This window comes from Cherax quadricarinatus, chromosome 27 (genome assembly GCF_038502225.1).
Source record: "Cherax quadricarinatus isolate ZL_2023a chromosome 27, ASM3850222v1, whole genome shotgun sequence".
Classification (NCBI taxonomy): domain Eukaryota; kingdom Metazoa; phylum Arthropoda; class Malacostraca; order Decapoda; family Parastacidae; genus Cherax; species Cherax quadricarinatus.
The window spans coordinates 37,842,320-37,862,319 of NC_091318.1; the positions used below are offsets into that span (position 1 = coordinate 37,842,320).

Below are 20,000 nucleotides of genomic sequence, written 5' to 3' on the forward strand. Positions count from 1 at the left end.
TGCGCACTAGGCCTACTCCGCCACTGACTGTCTAGACTCCTCCACCTGATAGCCTGGCGTTTGTGGGATGTGCTGGCTGGAGATCTGCGCCTCGCCCCCGCACGCCACCATTCTACACACCTCCATTGATTAGCACCCAGTGCGTGTTTCCTCAGTCATACTAGTTTCACTGAATATTTTAGCTGCGTCTCATATAATTCATTTTCGTGACAATACACGAAGATTAGCTGGATATCGAGCGACAAACTGCCAGGGGCTTTGAGAGTGTCATTCAAAGCTGCTATCAGCTTTTTATTGAGACATTGTCTGTTTGCCCAACACAGATTAATACACACCGCCTGTAAGCCTATGACGAGTTCGGCTAATAAATATTGCAGGTACAGACGATGATAAATACGTTTAATCTGAAAAGGTGTGTAAAGATAACTGTCAGGAACGGAGGGTAAAAAATGAGTTAAAAATGCTATTACGGCAATGGGGATATTCTTACTAGCTATATGTAGAATAGAAAATACGTGGTTATACAGGGTATATGTACACGATGAGCTGTGTATCTCGGGAGTTACAAAGCTCTGAATGCTACACTTATGTCTGATTTACAGACTTTAATCCCTTAAAGTATTCTTGACTGGTGGTGTACAGTTGCTACGCAACCTGACCCTCGTACAATCGATAGTTTTTAAACCTAGCAACCCACCAGAGGTGGGTACATTTAATTAGGCAGTTGTATTTTAAGTACTTACGGAAAGTATAACCTACTTGTCAGTTTAGCTAAAACAACAAACTTTAATTTGATGGCATTCTTAAATCTTCGTTTTCTTTTATAATTTCTTTATTTGCAGTTAATATTTACTGGGTCATCTTTCAGGTAAGGACGTGAACGCTGTTGAGTAAACATTGGTGTTGCTAAGGTAAGTGCGAGGAAAAATGTACACATTTAAACATTCTGCACGAAGTTATATACACATACATGATATAAAAGAGCATCGACTAATGAAGAGTAAAATGTATCGAGAAATTCAAGATAAATGCATACAAGCACAGAGTGCCTGTGTATCTCTGAGATGCTACAGACAGTCGTAGAGATCACACCAGACCTGGTCGTAAGACCATATTGGCGAGCCATCAGTGGAGTTTATGATCTTGGCAACCGATAGACCTTAAACTTTAACGCCTAATTTAGATGTACGTCCCTCAGGAGGAGGAGAATGAGGGAAGGAAAGATGTATCCTGGTCGTCAGCAACCTGGAGGTTACCTGGAGGTTGTGTGTGCGTGTGTGTGTGTGTGTATGTGATAAATGGTTTAAAACACTGCATATATAAAATATTTAATACAACAATAATATTTCACACAGAATTAAGATGGTAATTTAGCACACTGCAGGAAGAGTAGTGCATGAATCATCACAGAATTAGCAGGAAACACAAGGAAAATGCAATGAAAATAATTTATGACACAAGAAAAAAATAATACGCAATAATAAAGTAAATTAGATTAACAACACGAAGAACACAGATGATAAAAAAAATAAACAGTTCACAAGGAGTAAATCACAAAGAAATAAAAAAAAATGCTGGACACAATAGACAAATAATAAATGTATACAAAAGAAAATATTACTTCAGGTTTTAGAGAACAGGAAATGATAACAAACATACATATAAAAAATGAACGATAAGACGACACTGAAAAATATTTGCAGATCAGCAAGTCTCATGGAACACACGGAAGAACAAAAATTATACACTAGGATACGAGAGTCTCTGAATGATACACACAAACAAAAAAAATCTACTGTAGATGTAGAAATGTAATAAAGTTGGTAGAATTACCGACAATATGTAAAGTAAAAGGACACAAGTGCAACTAATGTGACATTTATTGTGGCAACGTTTCGCTCTCCAGGAGCTTTATCAAGCTCCTGGAGAGCGAAACGTTGCCACAATAAATGTCACATTAGTTGCACTTGTGTCCTTTTACTTTACACGTAGAAATGTCTCAACACACGCATATGTATCTAAACTGCATGAGTGAGGGTCTGGAAGTGACGTCAGGTGGAGGAGGACGGTTGCACGGGGTGACTACGTCAACTCCACACCTTCACAACTCATAGAATCTCATTGAAAAATAGTGCTTATCCGGTGACCTACACTCCTAAGCTTTGTAAAGGTGGTGCACAGATGAAATACAGTTCTTGACCCGGTATGTAGGAAGTACTATAAGAATGATAGAACCCGATAAATGGGTAGATAAATGGCACATGTGGTTAATGGCAGTCAGGCTTTGTGCAGGTGGTGTCAGGTGGCTGGATGAGTGGTCCACGTGTGCATCTGGCTGGCACTCCACACCAACAACTCACGTGATACTAAGCTTGGGTGGCTTTATAAGCCACAGTTATACTACAGGGATGGTGAATATCACTCTGACCAGCGTTATACTGGTAGCACAGAGTGATACTGGACACAGTAATTTCAAAGAGGAACTTGCGTGGCTTACTTCTCTCTCTCAGCTGGGTTATTAAGCTGGCTTAAGCCCTCGGCACTGGATAGGTTGGGATGGATTGAATGCTTGTAACTATGCACACTGCAGTAATGAAGCAGGCTGGGTGACTGGCTTAGACTCTCCCCTACAGACTGGCTTAAATGGCTTGGATTAATTTGCAAAACCTGGATTAACTACTTGTAGGTTAACAAATAAGCAAATAAGGTACGAAGCAACTAACCAGGAAGCTCTGTACTCACCTATTTGTGGTTGCAGGGGTCGAGAACCATCCTTTCCTCCAGTGTCGTCAGGCCGATTTCCCTCAACTCTTCTTGTAGGACATTCCCTTTAGCTCTTGAACTATCTTTATTGCAAACCTTTGCACTTTCTCTAATTTACTGACATACTTGACCAGGTGTGAGTTCCAAACTGGTACTGCATACTCCAGTATGGGCCTGACGTACACAGTGTACAGTGTCTTGAACGATTCCTTACTGAGGTACCGGAACGCTATACTCAGGTTTGCCAGGCGCCCATATACTGCAGCAGTTATCTGGTTGATGTGTGCTTCCGGAGATATGCTTGGTATTATACTCACCACAAGATCTTTCTCCTTGAGCGATTTTTGCAGTTTCTGGCCACCTAGCCTATACTCTGTCTGCGGTCTTCTTTGCCCTTCCCCGACCTTCATGACTTTGCATTTGGCAGGGTTAAATTCGAGGAGCCAGTTGCTGGACCACATGTTCAGCCTGTCCAGGTATTTTTGTAGTTCTGCCTGATCCTCATCTGATTTAATTCTCCTCATTAACTTAACAGCATCTGCAAACAGGGACACTTCTGAGTCTATCCCTTCCATCATGTCATTCACATATACCAAAAATAGCTCAGGTCCCAGGACTGACTCTTGTGGGACCCCGCTCGTCAAAGACGCCCATTGTGATACCTCATCATGTACTATGACTCGTTATAACTGACTCGTTGTTGCCTCCTGTCAGATATTCTCTGATCCATTACAGTGCCCTTCCTGTTATACGTGCCTGATCCTCCAGCTTCTGCTGGCTTGTTGTGGGTAGCATCGACTGTGTAGGCCTCCACACGTGGTCACAAATAATGACCCGTCTGTCCCTGAAACAAATAATCTTAAATCTGCGAAATCTTCACAGTCACGCCTACACCGCTGACACCATTTGTGGTGGGGGTTCTTGAGGAGATATTGAAGTAAGAAATGCACACGTTGGAAGTCTGGAGGTGTTTAATTAAGGGAGTCTTGAGGAGATGCCAAGAAGCTTGCCGTCTTGTCTACCGTTGAACTGAGAAGGAATGTTGTGTAGGCGGTACACATGTGCGTGACTCGTGACGTCATTGCTAGCCAGGGAGCTTCTTCATAACATAGCTAGGATTATCTAAGTATACTATGCAAGTACACAGTAACACTACTGACACGTGCGGCAGCAGTAACAACCTAATTGATCAGACCCTGATCCACCGGGAGACCTGGTTATGGACTGCGCCACGGGGGCGTTGATCCCCGAAATACCTTCCAGGTAGACTCTACGTAGGTAGACCTCATGGAGTCATTGATCCCTGCTGGAGTGACAACCACATCCAGCGCTACTGGATGTGACTCCCTCTGGCAATTGATTTATGTTAGATTGATTTATTTCCCATAAAAGTTCATATTAACAATTTCCTCATGGAATATTAGTGGATTTGACTACTAAATAATTTAGGGTGAATACTTAATGATAAATAATTATATCTATTATTTTCTTATATTTTGAAGAACATAAAATTAACATATAATTAACAGCCGAATAGTTGCGATCTTTCCTTCATAAGCTTCTAAATAGGATATTCTTACACATCAAGATTTTCCTACATATACAGATATATGTGCGCTTCTAATATTCATTGTTTTACTTAATTATATCAGTTACACACTAAAATATTTCTTTATAATACAACTTCCATTAAAGCCACTTTATTGCCACTGTTTCTGATTATTATTATTATTATTATTATTTCAACAAGTCGGCCGTCTCCCACCGAGGCAGAGTGACCCAAAAAGAAAGAAAATCCCCAAAAAGAAAATACTTTCATCATCATTCAACACTTTCACCTCACTCACACATAATCACTGTTTTTGCAGAGGTGTTCAGAACACAACAGTTTAGAAGCATATACGTATAAAAACACACAATATATCCCTCCAAACTGCCAACATCTGGAACCCCTCCTTTAGAGTGTAGATACTGTACTTCCCATTTCCAGGACTCAAGTCCGGCTATATAAAAATAACTGGTTTCCCTGAATCCCTTCACTAAATATTACCCTGCTCACACTCCAACTGATCGTCAGGTCCCAAATACCATTCGTCTCCATTCACTCCATCTAACACGCTCATGCATGCCTGCTGGAAGCCCAAGCCCCTCGCCCACAAAACCCTCCTTACCCCTTCCTTCCAACCTTTTCGAGGACGACCCCTACCCCGCCTTCCTTCTACAGATTTAAATGATCTCCATGTCATTCTACTTTGATCCATTCTCTCTAAATGACCATACCACCTCAACAACCCCTCTTCAGCCCTCTGACTAATACTTTTATTAACTCCACACCTCCTAGTTTCCGCACTCCGATTTTTCTGTATAATATTTACATCACACATTGCCCTTAGACAGGACATCTCCACTGCCTCCAACTGCCTCCTCGCTGCTGCATTCACAACCCAAGCAACCCAAACACTCTAAACCAAAACACTCATGCCACATCCATGCCCCCACCCACTGCATTACAAACTCCACTCCCACAGCAACCACCCATAGTTCCTTATCAGGTCTCCCACTTCCCCAACCCCAATACACCTCCCAGACCACAGTCTTAGAAAAGAAGCTGAAGGTGTGGTATACAAATGCAGATGGAATAACAAATAAGTATGAGGAGTGGCACGAAAGAATCAAGGAGACATCCCCAGACATAATAGCACTCACAGAAACAAAACTCACCAGAATAATAACAGATTCAATCTTTCCATCCGGATATCAAATCCTCAGGAAAGACAGAGGGAGGAGAGTGGGAAGAGGAGTTGCACTGCTCATTAAAAACCAGTGGGGGTTTGAGAAAATGGAAGGAATGGATGGCACGGGCGAAAGAGACTACTTAGTAGGAACAATAGTGTCTGAGGGACATAAGGTGATAATTGCAGTAATGTACAACCCACCACAGAACTGCAGGAGGCCAAGAGAAGAATACGATGAGAGCAACAGAGCAATGGTTGACACACTAGCCGAGGTGGCCAGGAGAGCACACATGGCGGGAGCAAAGTTACTAGTTATGGGTGATTTCAATCACAAGGAGATTGACTGGGAAAACCTGGAGCCCCATGGGGGTCCCGAAACATGGAGAGCCAAGATGATGGATGTGGTACTGTAAAACCTCATGAATCAACATGTTAGAGACACTACCAGAGAGAGAGAGAGGAGAGGATGAACCAGCAAGACTGGACCTTGTATTCACCTTGAGTAGTTCGGACATCGAGGATATGATGTATGAAAGGCCCCTGGGAGCTAGTGATCATGTGGTTCTGTGCTTCGACTACATAGTTGAGCTCCAAGTGGAGAGAGTAGCAGGAATAGGGTGGGAAAAACCAAACTACAAAAGGGGGAACTACTCAGGCATGAGGAACTTCCTTCAAGACATTCAGTGGGAGAGGGAACTGACAGGAAAACCAGTACAAGAAATGATGGACTATGTGGCAACAAAATGCAAGGAGGCAGAGGAGAGGTTTGCTCCCAAGGGAAACAGAAATAATGGGAAGAACAGAACGAGTCCATGGTTCACCCAAAGGTGTAGGGAGGCAAAAACTAAATGTACTAGAGAATGGAAAAGGTACAGAAGACAGAGAACTCAGGAAAATAAAGAGATTAGCCGAAGAGCCAGAAACGAATATGCACAGATAAGAAGGGAGGCTCAGCGACAATATGAAAATGACATAGCATCAAAAGTCAAGACTGTCCCGAAGCTGTTGTACAGCCACATCAGGAGGAAAACAACAGTCAAGGACCAGGTAATCAGACTGAGGAAGGGTGATGGGGAATTCACAAGAAACGACCAAGAGGTATGTCAGGAGCCCAACACGAGATTTAAAGAAGTATTTACAGTGGAAACCAGTAGGACTCCAGGAAATCAGAACAGAGGGGAGCACCAGCAAGTGCTGGATGAAATACATATGACCAAGGAGGAGGTGAAGAAGCTGCTATGCGAACTTGACACCTCAAAGGCGGTGGGACCAGACAACATCTCTCCGTGGGTCCTTAAAGAGGGAGCAGAGATATTGTGTGTACCATTAACAAAGATCTTCAACACATCATTTGAAACTGGGCAACTCCCCGAGGTATGGAAGATGGCAAATGTAGTCCCAATTTTTAAAAAAGGAGACAGACATGAGGCACTAAACTACAGACCTGTATCAGTAACGTGTATAGTATGCAAGGTCATGGAGAAGATCATCAGGAGGAGAGTGGTGGAGCACCTGGAAAGAAACAAGTGTATAATTGACAACCAGCAGGGTTTCAGGGAAGGAAAATCCTGTATCACAAACCTACTAGAGTTTTATGACAAGGTGACAGAAGTAAGACAAGAGAGAGAGGGGTGGGTCGACTGCAATTTTTTGGACTGCAAGAAGCCCTTCGACACAGTTCCTCACAAGAGGTTACTGCAAAAGCTAGAGGATCAGGCACACATAACAGGAAAGGCACTGCAGTGGATCAGAGAATACCTGACAGGGAGGCAACAACGAGTCATGGTACTTGACGAGGTGTCAGAATGGGCGCCTGTGACAAGTGGGGTTCCACAGGGGTCAGTCCTAGGGCCTGTGCTGTTCTTGGTATATGTGAATGACATAACAGAAGGGATAGACTCAGAAGTGTCCTTGTTTGCAGATGATGTGAAGTTAATGAGAAGAATCAAATCGGATGAGGATCAGGCAGGACTACAAAGAGACCTGGACAGGCTAAAAGCCTGCTCCAGCAACTGGCTCCTTGAGTTTAACCCTGCCAAATGCAAAGTCATGAAGATTGGGGAAGGGCAAAGAAGACCGCAAACACAATATAGTTTAGATGGCCAAAGACTGCAAACCTCACTCAAGGAAAAAGATCTGGGGGTAAGAATAACACCGAGCATATCTCCGGAGGCGCACATCAATCAGATAACTGCTGCAGCATACGGGCGCCTGGCAAACCTACGGATAGCGTTCCGATACCTCAGCAAGGATTCCTTCAAGACTCTGTATACCATTTACGTCAGGCCCATACTGGAGTATGCAGCACCAGTTTGGAATCCACACCTAGTCAAGCACGTCAAGAAATTAGAGAAGGTGCAAAGGTTTGCAACAAGACTAGTCCCAGAGCTACGGGGATTGTCATACGAAGAAAGGTTGAGGGAAATCGGCCTGACGACACTGGAGGACAGGAGGGTCAGGGGAGACATGAAGACGACATATAAAATACTGCGCGGAATAGACAAGGTGGACGAAGGCCGGATGTTCCAGAGATGGGACACAGACACAAGAGGTCACAATTGGAAGTTGAAGACTCAGATGAATCAAAGGGATGTTAGGAAGTATTTCTTCAGTCATAGAGTAGTCAGGCCGTGGAATAGTCTAGAAAGTGACGTAGTGGAGGCGGGAACCATACATAGTTTTAAGGCGAGGTATGATAAAGCTCATGGGGCAGGGAGAGAGAGGACCTAGTAGCAGTCAGTGAAGAGGCGGGGCCAGGAGCTATGACTCGACCCCTGCAACTACAAATAGGTGAGTGCAAATAGGTGAGTACACCCATATACGAGTGTTGGTACTACTATACTTTCATACATTCCCTTCTTTGCCTCCATAGATAACGTTTTTTGACTCCACATACACCTCAACGCACCACTCACCTTTTTTCCCTCATCAATCCTATGATTAACCTCATCCTTCATAAATCCATCCGCCGACACGTCAACTCCCAAGTATCTGAAAACATTCACTTCTTCCATACTCCTCCTCCCCTATTTGATATCCAATTTTTCTTTATCTAAATCATTTGATACCCTCATCACCTTACTCTTTTCTATGTTCACTTTCAACTTTCTACCTTTACACACACTCCCAAACTCATCCACTAACCTTTGCAATTTTTCTTTTGAATCTCCCTTATGCACAGTATCATCAGCAAAAAGTAACTGTGTCAATTCCCATTTTGTATTTGATTCCCCATAATTTAACCCCACCCCTCTCCCGAACACCTTAGCATTTACTTCTTTTACAACCTCATCTATAAATATATTAAACAAACATGTTGACATTACACATCACTGTCTAAGACCTACTTTTACCGGGAAGTAGTCTCCCTCTCTTCTACACACCCTAACCTGAGCCTCACTATCCTCATAAAAACTCTTTACAGCATTTAGTAACTTACCACCTGGCAAATTGCTCCCCTATCCACTCTATCATATGCCTATTCTAAATCCATAAATGCAATAAAAACTTCCCTACCTTTATCTAAATTCTGTTCACATATATGCTTCAATGTAAACACTTGATCTACACATCCCCTACCCACTCTGAAACCTCCTTGCTCATCCGCAATCCTACATTCTGTCTTACCTCTAATTCTTTCAATTATAACCCTACCGTACACTTTTCCTGGTATACTCAGTAAACTTATTCCTCTATAATTTTTACAATCTCTTTTGTCCCCCTTCCCTTTATATAAAGGTACTATACATGTTCTCTCTCAATCCCTAGGTACCTTCCCCTCTGTCATACATTTATTATTATTATTATTATTATTATTATTATTATTATTATTATTATTATTATTATTATTATAAAATATGTTTAACCTTGTGATGGATCATTTAATATTTACCATTATTAATGTGTTCTTTTATAAATTTACATATTGTTAATAAACCTTGAATGATGACTATTCATTGCACTGACAGACTTTAACTATATCATACATATACATTTATTTTAAATATTAGTTCAGTAAATATTGTTGATAACACTTTTATTTATATCTGGCTCTGCATTATCATCTTCCTGGACTGACCGTTTCGTTATTGTAGTAACTGAAGTTTTCCCAGACTTATTAGACACAGACCATTCACTGAATACTTTAATTAAACTTGAAGTTTGATGACATTTTGTTACAACCATCTCATAGGCCCAAGTCTGAAGAGATCTTAGTATCTGATCAAACAGACTATTAATATTCTACTTCCTTACGAAGCCGGAGGTAATCCCTGATCAAACACAATATAACCTAAGCAATGGAGCCAGTGGAATGTTTCTAAAACTTGCTAATGTTGCTACTGTGTTGTCTGGCGGTGCTGCCTTGCTACTGACATGTAACAAATACGGGTAATAAAGTTATAAAAGAATGTCAGTTAAGGAGAAAATCAATTTCGTAATACAAATGTCTGCTTAAAAATCCATAGGCAAATATATAGCTGTTGGGACATAGAAGAGCTACTTACGTTCTTTAAGTTGAAGTGTTGGATTTTGTCTAGGTAGGTAGGAAGCTCAGTGAGAAGAGTGTAGAAGCACCAGTTGATGCCAAAGTGGACCACGATTATGGCCCATACTGGCAGGGATGTAAACACCGCCTTCCATGGTAGCGGCAACGCCTGCCACAAAAATTTGCGTACTTCTTAAACGTGCAGATTTAGAAAGGGGTGTGACAGATAAGATGAGCAATCAAGGTATTTAATACAAACATTTCCATGTTTTCTGAAAAAAAATACAAATAACGGTTTTAAAATTGTAAAATTTTTCTGGTTTAAAAAATGTGACCTTTTTGTAATAACAAAAACCACTTTAACTACCATGTGTCTCTAAAAGTTCTCATAATTTTGCGATGTAAACTATGTATTATTATTATTATTATTATTATTATTATTATTATTATTATTATTATTATTATTATGATTATTATTATTATTATTATTGTGTTTAATGTTGTTGTTCTCATTATTATTTACTGTTTTATATTAACTCACTTCATCATATATTTTGCAGTCATGAAACACATTCCGTGCTGGTGTTGTTGAGTATATAATAGGCATTATTTTATTGTATATATAGAAAATGTAATCATAGTCCTCACAAGATCTATGTATTCAGCACACACGATACCCCCGGCCACTTGAAACTAGACAGACGGAAGTTAAATTGGGAAGGCAGCATACTTTAGTATTTAGATAACCCACAAATATTACCTTCATACTTGGTTTAAAACTTCCTAAACACTCACTACTATCTCCCAAATATATATATATATATATATATATATATATATATATATATATATATATATATATATATATATATATATATATATATATATATATTAGTATATATATATATATATATATATATATATATATATATATATATATATATATATATATATATATATATATATATATATATATATATAGTATATATATATATATATATAAATATATATCACTGCTCTACACCCCTCTCTTTCCGAGGTCCATAATTTTTGCATCCTACCATTATTTTAATCCACATAATTTTTGAATATATACATTTCTATTCATTTTTTTCCTTCCATAACTTATCATTTAAAATTACCATTATTCCTTCCTGAGCTCTAGTTCTCCTAGATATACGTGACATAATCCCATTTATTTTTCCCCCACTGAAAATGTCCTGCCACCTTCAGGGGCGGCATGAGTGAAAAAAAATAGAAAAATTATGTAAATTGAGTTAATCGTGTATAAAAATACCTTAACTCTTTTGGCAACACAATGGTACAAGAATAATTGTTGTATGATGTTCCTTCAAGGAATTACAGTCATTTATATCATGTATGGTTACACCACTGCTCATAGAATGCCTGTTCACATGAAGTAAATTTTAAGAGTTTTTCCTTTTTTTTTGGTATTTCTTGTATTATTCTAATATAATAAATGACGATTTGGTATCAGAAGAGAGTGGGCAGAGCTAATACATAGTCTGGGAGCCAATCAGGAACCGTCTGGGAAAAATTTGCTTGCGTCAGCAGAAATTCCTGAGTCTTGGGATTCAGGAGAAAATACTTCATTATTACGTTAATATCAACTCTCCGGCTTATTTATCTATCACAGTTGATCTAATATGACAAAATAAACAATATAAATAACATAGGAACATGATATATACTCTAGAATGAATAAAATAAGCCATAGTATGGCGAATGGTCGCAGCCACTCCCAGCATGAAATAAATATCACTCTAACCATTTCTTTCCTTTTTTGCCTTTCTGTTGTCCTGGGTAAGAGAAAACGGAATGTTTGTATGAGACTAGATCACTAGTTTCATATGGAAAACACTGAAAAAAAAAGGATTTTCTCAGAGTCAGGAGGGCGGCCTGTGTTGTGAGGGTTCGTGGAGATGTGATGGTTGGAGTTAAACACACTTGTTGGATGGTAACACATATTAGCAGAGTGTGAGAGAGGAGCCCAGACTGGCCTGTCCTGTTGCCTGGTAGGCCTACGGTGAACTGAGAAGGAGGCCGGGAGTGCAGCACTCATATGTGGCATCACGTGATGTCACACAAGCTAGTCACTGAGCCTAGCAAGGAGTCAACTATGTAAATCATATGTAAATACTATGATACTCAGATAACATGTACATATACAGGGGATCAGCAACTATGCTGACAGCTCGGTCATGTTACGTATGTCATCTCAACATACAATACTATGCTATAGGTTGAACAGGCAGGTAGCTCGGGGCTGATTCTATACAATAGCAAAGACACATGTAACTTAGAACTAATGGATGGGATTGTAACGGGTAAATCAATAAAAAATGATAAAATGGAATCATTAAATCTTGTGCAAAATTAAAATAGACTGGGAAAGCAATTCTCTAAAAAATATATATGTCGTGCCGAATATGTAAAACTGGTCAATTAGCAAGAATTCATTTAAAATTAAGTCCTTTCTGAAATTTTCTCTATACGTTTAGAGATATATTTTTTTCATTAATGTTAATGTAAAAAATTTTAATTTTGCACCAAAAGTATCTTAGAAAACTTACCTAACCTTATTATAACAAGAACAATTTATTTTAGCCTAACCCAACTTAATATATTTTAGATTTGTTTACAATAATTTAATACTAAACAAACACAGTGAAATATATTTTTTTCGTTAGGTTCAGGATGATTTTGGCGAAATTATTGCATACACAAATTTTCACTTGTCCTATATGGCAAGATGAGCGTTGCTATTTAAGCCAAGATCGCAAGTTCTGCCTATTCGGCACGACATATATATATATTGAAAATAAAGTGACACACAAAGAATAAAATATTATGCACAGAACAAGAAATGTGAAACTGAAATCACAGAATACTGCACTGAGATAAACTGTAGCACTATTGCAAATAACAATTACTAATCAAAAAGTATTGCACAACACACTACATAAAAAAAAAATATTCTGAAAGAAAAAAAAAATAATGGCAGCACAATACTTGCACAAGAGTCATTGCAAAATGAGGCAACACTGCAATAATAAAAAATTGCACAAACACAAGAAAATGCAGTTTACACAAGCAAAAAATATCAAGAATGAACTGAGTGAACACTTTAACTCTTAATTGTAGCTTAAGCAAACACTTACGGAACAAGCAAAAGAATGATTTACTTTAAAAAGGAAGTTAAAAATTGTACTAAGAGTGAATTTGTTCAATGAGATATGAAGAAATAATAAAGGGCATAAAAATGCAAAACAGAGAAAGGTTAACAATTACAATAAGGCAGGAACAAAGCACAACAATATATGCACAATACTTTGAGAATTTTCTTGCAATAAGATCTTGTGTTGACAGAAATTGGAAAATAATTCTCTTGCTTCAACAAAATAATGGCACTATTGTCTGTGGAGATAGGACAAATTAGACACTCTCTAAATAAAAAGAATTAACACAAAAGAATGTTCAACACACAGTAAAATGGGAAATGAATGAAAAAAAAAATCAGCAAGAATACACGAATGCTGGGAGGAAAAAAAATAACTGAGACAACACTGAGTTGTGATGCAGAATATAAGATAAAAAGTTACTGAAATACTTCACTGCATAAATTACAAGGCAAAGAACACAGTACTGTGAACACAAGATAATTGTGAAGTGTAAACACAAAATTTATACTGCTTATATAGTGCACACAACAGGGAAAAAAGTAAAAGTACTTACTTCAAGTATTATGAAAAAAAAGAACACAATACAACAGACATAAAAATAAAGCACGAAAATTAAACACTGAAGAAAAAAAAATATTGTAAACAGAATATAATAAACACTGTCTAATCAAAAGTCACTGAAAAAGAAATGTCACTAAGAAATAATTGAAAAAAATTGTCTCAACACTCGCAAATGTCTGTGTAAAAAGCTTATTATCACTGGAGCGATTCCTCGAAGTTTTTGCGCTTAAACTCGATGAACCCACATAGCAAGGCTTTTCTCGTTGGTGCACAGGTACGATGAAACAATCTTGTGTCTTGAGCCGCTATGTGAGCCGTAAAATAAGGTGCTAAGTCCCGAATATAAGGGTGAAAAAAAAAGTGGTGGAAGGTGGTTGAGGCAGCGTGCTGAGTCACCGCTTGGTGTGGCTAGGCCGACTGGTAAAAGCAGCATAATCCACGTGCTCTGGGTACACCCGTACTAGGCACGAGAATATTCTAAGCCAGGCTGCCTTAAAAACCCACAATATACCACAACACCACAGGGATGGTACAAGCACTGAGGATGGCTTGGAACTTGGAGCACAGAGTGATGGTGAAGGCTGTAACTCACTGTGGCTTGCATGAGTACTGAGTTAAGTGACCTGGGTTAGTTGGCTGGCTGGCTTGGCTTAAAGCATCAGACAGACTGGCTTGAGAACTTGTAACAATGAGCACAACAGGGGGGGAAAGCTGGTTCTAAGATAGGCTGGATGGTGTAGGGCTGACTCCCCCCCACAGACTGGCTTGGTGGCTTGGCTTAATTTGCAAACCTGGGTCAACCCCTCAGAAGTAATGCAAATAAGTAGATAAAACACTAAGACACAGAGACTGACCAGTAGGCAGGAAGCAAAGAGGCTGGCGGACGCTTGCTCGGGGTAGCTGGCTGCTAGGCTAGCATGCCGTCGACAAAATGTCCGTCGTCGGCTGTCAGAAGTTTATCTCCGTACATCGGCGTAAATATCAATTTTACACACTCACCGCAGGCAACATTTGTTGTGAGGGTTCATGGAGATATGATGGAGTTAAACGTATTTGTTGGATGGTAACACTTATATTAGCAGAGTGTGAGAGGGGAGACCAGACTTGCCTGTCCTGTTGCCTGGTAGGTCTACGGTGAACTGAGAAGCAGGCCGGGAGCACAGCACTTATATGTGGTATCACGTGACGTCACACAAGCTAGTCACTGAGCCTAGCAAGGGGTCAACAATGTAAAACATATGGATGGTACTATGATACTCAGATAACATATACATTTACAGGGGATCAGCAACTATGCTGACACCTGTGTTTTCGGTAAATATCTCAGAAGTAAGTTATTGACTTATTTCCTGAAGACCGTCATTTATTATTGATTTAAATTAAACAATTTTAACAGAAACAATAAAGCAATTATTGTTCAACAATTTGTCAAATGCAGCTTGGAAATATTCCAGATATTTTGGGATTTATGTGGGATTAAAGAGCAATTTATTTTACATCATGTCGAAAACTTAGCAACTTTATTTTTTTGTAGAATAAAGGTAAGATATTTGCAGGGTCTGCAATTGCCTGGCGGCCGAAGCTCTCGCTTCAGACAGTGAGAGTCCGGGTTTGATTCCTTGTGAAGGGGAGGAAACATTGGGCATGTTTCCTTACACTGGTTGTCTATATTCACCCATCAGTATAAAATGGGAACCTGGGTGTTAATCCACTGGTGTGTGTCGCATCCTGGGACAAAACTGACCTAATTTGTCTGAAATGCTCTACATAACAAGGGGTTTTCTATACAGTTGTATGTCATTGATGTCAGCTAGGCCTGTATACCTAATACATGTACTTGTAGTAAATAAACATATTATTATTATTATTGCTATTATTATTATTGCTATTATTATTATTATTATTATTATTATTATTATTATTATTATTATTATAATATTATTATTATTATTATAATAATAATTCCTAGTAGTGGAAGGAAGGCGGGGTAGGGGTCAGCCTAGGAAAGGTTGGAGGGAGGGGGTAAAGGAGGTTTTGTGTGCGAGGGGCTTGGACTTCCAGCAAACATGCGTGAGCGTGTTTGATAGGAGTGAATGGAGGCAAATTTTTTTAATACTTGATGTGCTGTTGGAGTGTGAGCAAAGTAACATTTATGAAGGGATTCACTGAAACCAGCAGGCCGGACTTGAATCCTGGAGATGGGAAATACAGTGCCTGCACTCTGAAGGAGAGGTGTTAATGTTGCAGTTTAAAAACTGTATTGTAAAGCACCCTTCTGGCAAGACAGTGATGGAGTGAATGATGGTGAAAGTTTTTCTTTTTCGGGCCACCCTGCCTTGGTGGGAATCGGCCAGTGTGATAATAAAAAAAAAATAATAATATTATTATTATTATTATTATTATTATTATTATTATTATTATTATTATTATTATTATCAGTATATAAGAAATATCGCTTTAGCATTGTTTTTTGAGTATCAAATCCCAAAACAACCTTTCGTCTTGTCATGGCCCGGGTTCTTTCCAAATGTCATTTTCTGTAAATATTTTTTATTCAGTTTTTTGGGGTTATCTTATTGAAACTTACACACAATAAAAATAGAGAGTAATTCTTCACGTACACCAAAAATGAAAGAAATCGGACGAGAGAAAAAAAAGAAGGTCCAAAGTGCTATCGCCTCCCCTTCAGCTTTGTTTCGCTTAGAACTTGGAAATCCAACGCCTTTTCATTCATAGCATTCAGAATAAACTCTTTCTTATCTGTGTTCTACATCCACGCACTTTTAAATATCCCATCTTTAAAATGCTCTTCTTTTTAAATTTAGTAATTCAGTACAAAAGAAAGGTTATTAGCCCCTTCCTCCCTGTACTTAGGTACCTTTCACCTCACACAACTTACGTTGGGAATATTCTTCTTCACTTTCCCATGGAGATGAATCGAATAATATAAGCACATGAGCTTTTAAGAACACATTAGAAGACTGAGATACGTGTGTGTTCACATACATGTACCTGAATGTGTAGTGTGAAGTAAGAAGTAGCAAGATGTACTTGTCATCTCGCATGTTTAGACAAAAAAGATAACTTGTCTAACAGTGTGTTAAACAATTACTGGTTTTCGTGTCAGACTCACTTAGCAGAACAGCAGTACCTTCCTGGGTGGTTACTCTCTACCATCTTACTACGTTGGGTTGGTAGGCAGCAGATATTACTAATTTAAATACTTTCAGTAACTCATTTATGGGACACTAAGAAATCACTGTCGTCAACATACTATTGGGTAAAACATTCCTTTTAATGGAGAGAGGCTGGATGCTCTGAAGCTGAGGGAGGCCCTACTGTTGCTGTCTGCTGCTGTACACTGGTGAGTGCTAGCAGGGTGGTCATTCTGTTTAGCAATTGTCGTTGTTGCGCGAAGATGTCTTATTGCTGCTGCTGGAACATGCCCTGTCGAAGCTGTTAGGCAGTGTATGGTTATATGCCCTGAGATATTTGCCGACCCCGAAAGCATCTCGCAGTGATTCCCATTTCTGTTTCGAACCATGGCTGCATCTTGGTTATATCATTTTTAGTAGGCTAGAATACTACTCACTGCGTCATGTGGGAGAATCTGCAGTAGAATAATAAAGCAGGTAACACCCCCAGAGGTTATTATTATTATGGGTTTTGGCAGGAAAACAGTGAAGTCCCAGTGTAGTAATATTACGAGTTCTAGGGGAACTAGTAATAATAAGAACGAGATAGATATTGAAAAACCAGGGACCTTGGGTGATAAGGACAGTAATAGGTTTAGTAGAAAAATAGAAATGAGCAGGAAGGGTAAAGAGAAAGGAGAGTCTTTCAATATTTATTATGCTAATTGCCGTAGTGCTAGGAATAAGATGGACGAGTTGAGATTAGTTGCTAGTGTAGGTAACATTGATGTATTTGCCTTAACTGAGACGTGGTTTAATTCAAAAAGTCGGGACATGCCTGCGGAATGTCATATTCAGGGTTTTAAATTGTTCCAAGAAGATAGAAGTATTGGGAGGGGGGGTGGGGTGGCATTGTATGTCCGAGATCGCTTGAACTGTTGCATGAAAACGGGTATTAAGTCTGAAGTAACACATACAGAGTCTGTTTGGATAGAATTTTCAGAGGGGCATGAAAAACTGATTTTAGGAGTGATATACCGTCCCCCAAACTTAGATAGGGACCAAGGGAAACTACTATGGGAGGAAATTGTTAAGGCCACAAGGCACGATAATGTAGTAATTCTAGGAGACTTTAACTTTAGTCATGTTGATTGGAATTTCTTGACTGGGAATTTAGAATCATACGACTTCTTAGAAGTATTTCAGGATTGTTTTTTGAAGCAGTTTGTGACAGAACCTACAAGGGGAAATAACCTGCTTGACTTAGTTATGGCAAACAATGAATCCGTTGTTAATAATTTAGAAATTTCAGAGGAACTGGGTGCTAGCGACCACAAATCAATTACATTTAGCATTGAATGGAAGTACGATAGTAGCGATAACTCAGTAACAGTCCCAGATTTTCGCTTAGCAGATTACGATGGGCTTAGAGAACACTTATCATTTGTTGACTGGGGTAACGAAGAGAGCTATCAATATGACAGTTTTCTGAACACTATACATGCTGCTCAAAGAGCGTTTATCCCATATAAAGAAATTAGATCAAATAGAAATGACCCAAAAATGGATGAATAATAGGCTCAAATATCTACTAGGGCATAAGAAAGGAATTTATAGGCGTATCAAAAGAGGTGAGGGTCATCTTATGAATCAGTATATTGACATCAAGAGGGACATTAAAAAGGGGATAAGAAAAGCTAAAAGGGACTATGAAATTAAAGTTGCTAGGGATCCTAAAACTAACCCAAAAAGTTTTTTCCAGGTCTATAGAACAAAAGTTAGAGATAAGATAGGTCCCCTTAAAAATAACTATGGGCACCTTACTGACAAAGAGAATGAAATGTGCTTGATTTTAAATAATTATTTTCTCTCAGTTTTTACACAGGAAGACACTAACAATATTCCAGTAATTATTTTTTACAGTGGGCTAGAAGAAGATAAATCATGTAACATCACAGTCACTAGTGAGATGGTTGTGAAGCAGATAGACAGACTGAAGCAAAATAAGTCGCCGGGTCCTGATGAGGTTTTTTCAAGGGTTCTTAAGGAATGCAAAATGGAACTCTGTGAACCATTAACTAATATTTTTAATTTATCTCTTCAAACAGGTGTAGTGTCTGATATGTGGAAGATGGCTAATGTAACTCCTATTTTTAAAACAGGGGACAAGTCGTTACCGTCAAATTACCGCCCAATAAGCCTGACCTCAATTGTAGGCAAATTACTAGAGTCAATTATAGCTGAGATTATAAGAAGCCATCTCGATAAGCATAGCTTGATTAATGATACTCAGCATGGATTCACAAGAGGCCGGTCTTGTCTAACTAATTTATTAACTTTCTTCAGTAAAGCTTTTGAGGCTGTTGACCACAATAAAGAATTTGATATTATTTACTTAGATTTTAGTAAGGCTTTTGATAGAGTTCCGCACCATAGACGGTTAAAGAAAGTGGCAGCTCATGGCATTGGGGGAAAAGTACTCTCGTGGATCGAGTCATGGCTCACTGACAGGAAGCAGAGAGTGTCCATAAATGGGGTTAAATCCGAGTGGGGATCTGTAACAAGTGGCGTTCCACAGGGATCAGTCTTGGGCCCGTTGTTGTTTATAATATATATCAATGATCTTGATGAGGGAATTACTAGTGATATGACAAATTCGCCGATGACACAAAGATAGGTAGGATAATTGATTCAAACGTAGATGTTATGGAACTTCAGGAGGATTTAAACAAACTCTATTCTTGATCAGAAAAGTGGCAGATGCAGTTCAATGTAGATAAATGCAAGGTTCTGAAGCTTGGGAGTGCCCATAACCCTAGTACTTATAAGTTAAATGATGTAGAACTTAGCCATACAGACTGCGAAAAGGACTTGGGGGTTATGGTGAGCAGCAACCTTAAACCAAGACAGCAATGCCTAAGCGTACGTAATAAGGCAAATAGATTACTGGGATTTATATCAAGAAGTGTAAGCAACAGAAGTCCAGAGGTCATACTGCAGCTTTATACATCATTAGTAAGGCCTCACCTAGATTATGCAGCTCAGTTCTGGTCTCCGTATTACAAAATGGACATAAATTCGTTAGAAAACATTCAGCGTAGGATGACTAAATTAATAC

The 20,000-nt window shown here is 39.0% G+C and overlaps 1 protein-coding gene across 1 annotated transcript in view; it reads right to left on the reverse strand.

Annotated features, from left to right (window-relative positions):
- Positions 1–9,925: 9,925 nt before the first annotated feature.
- The window catches only part of LOC128691015 (sialin), a 139,242-nt gene continuing 129,167 nt past the window's right edge, over positions 9,926–20,000 (reverse strand). Inside the window, exon 7 of the mRNA XM_070089261.1 lies at positions 9,926–10,153. Coding sequence (XP_069945362.1) covers positions 9,926–10,153 — 228 coding nt within the window. The remainder of the gene's footprint in view (positions 10,154–20,000) is intronic.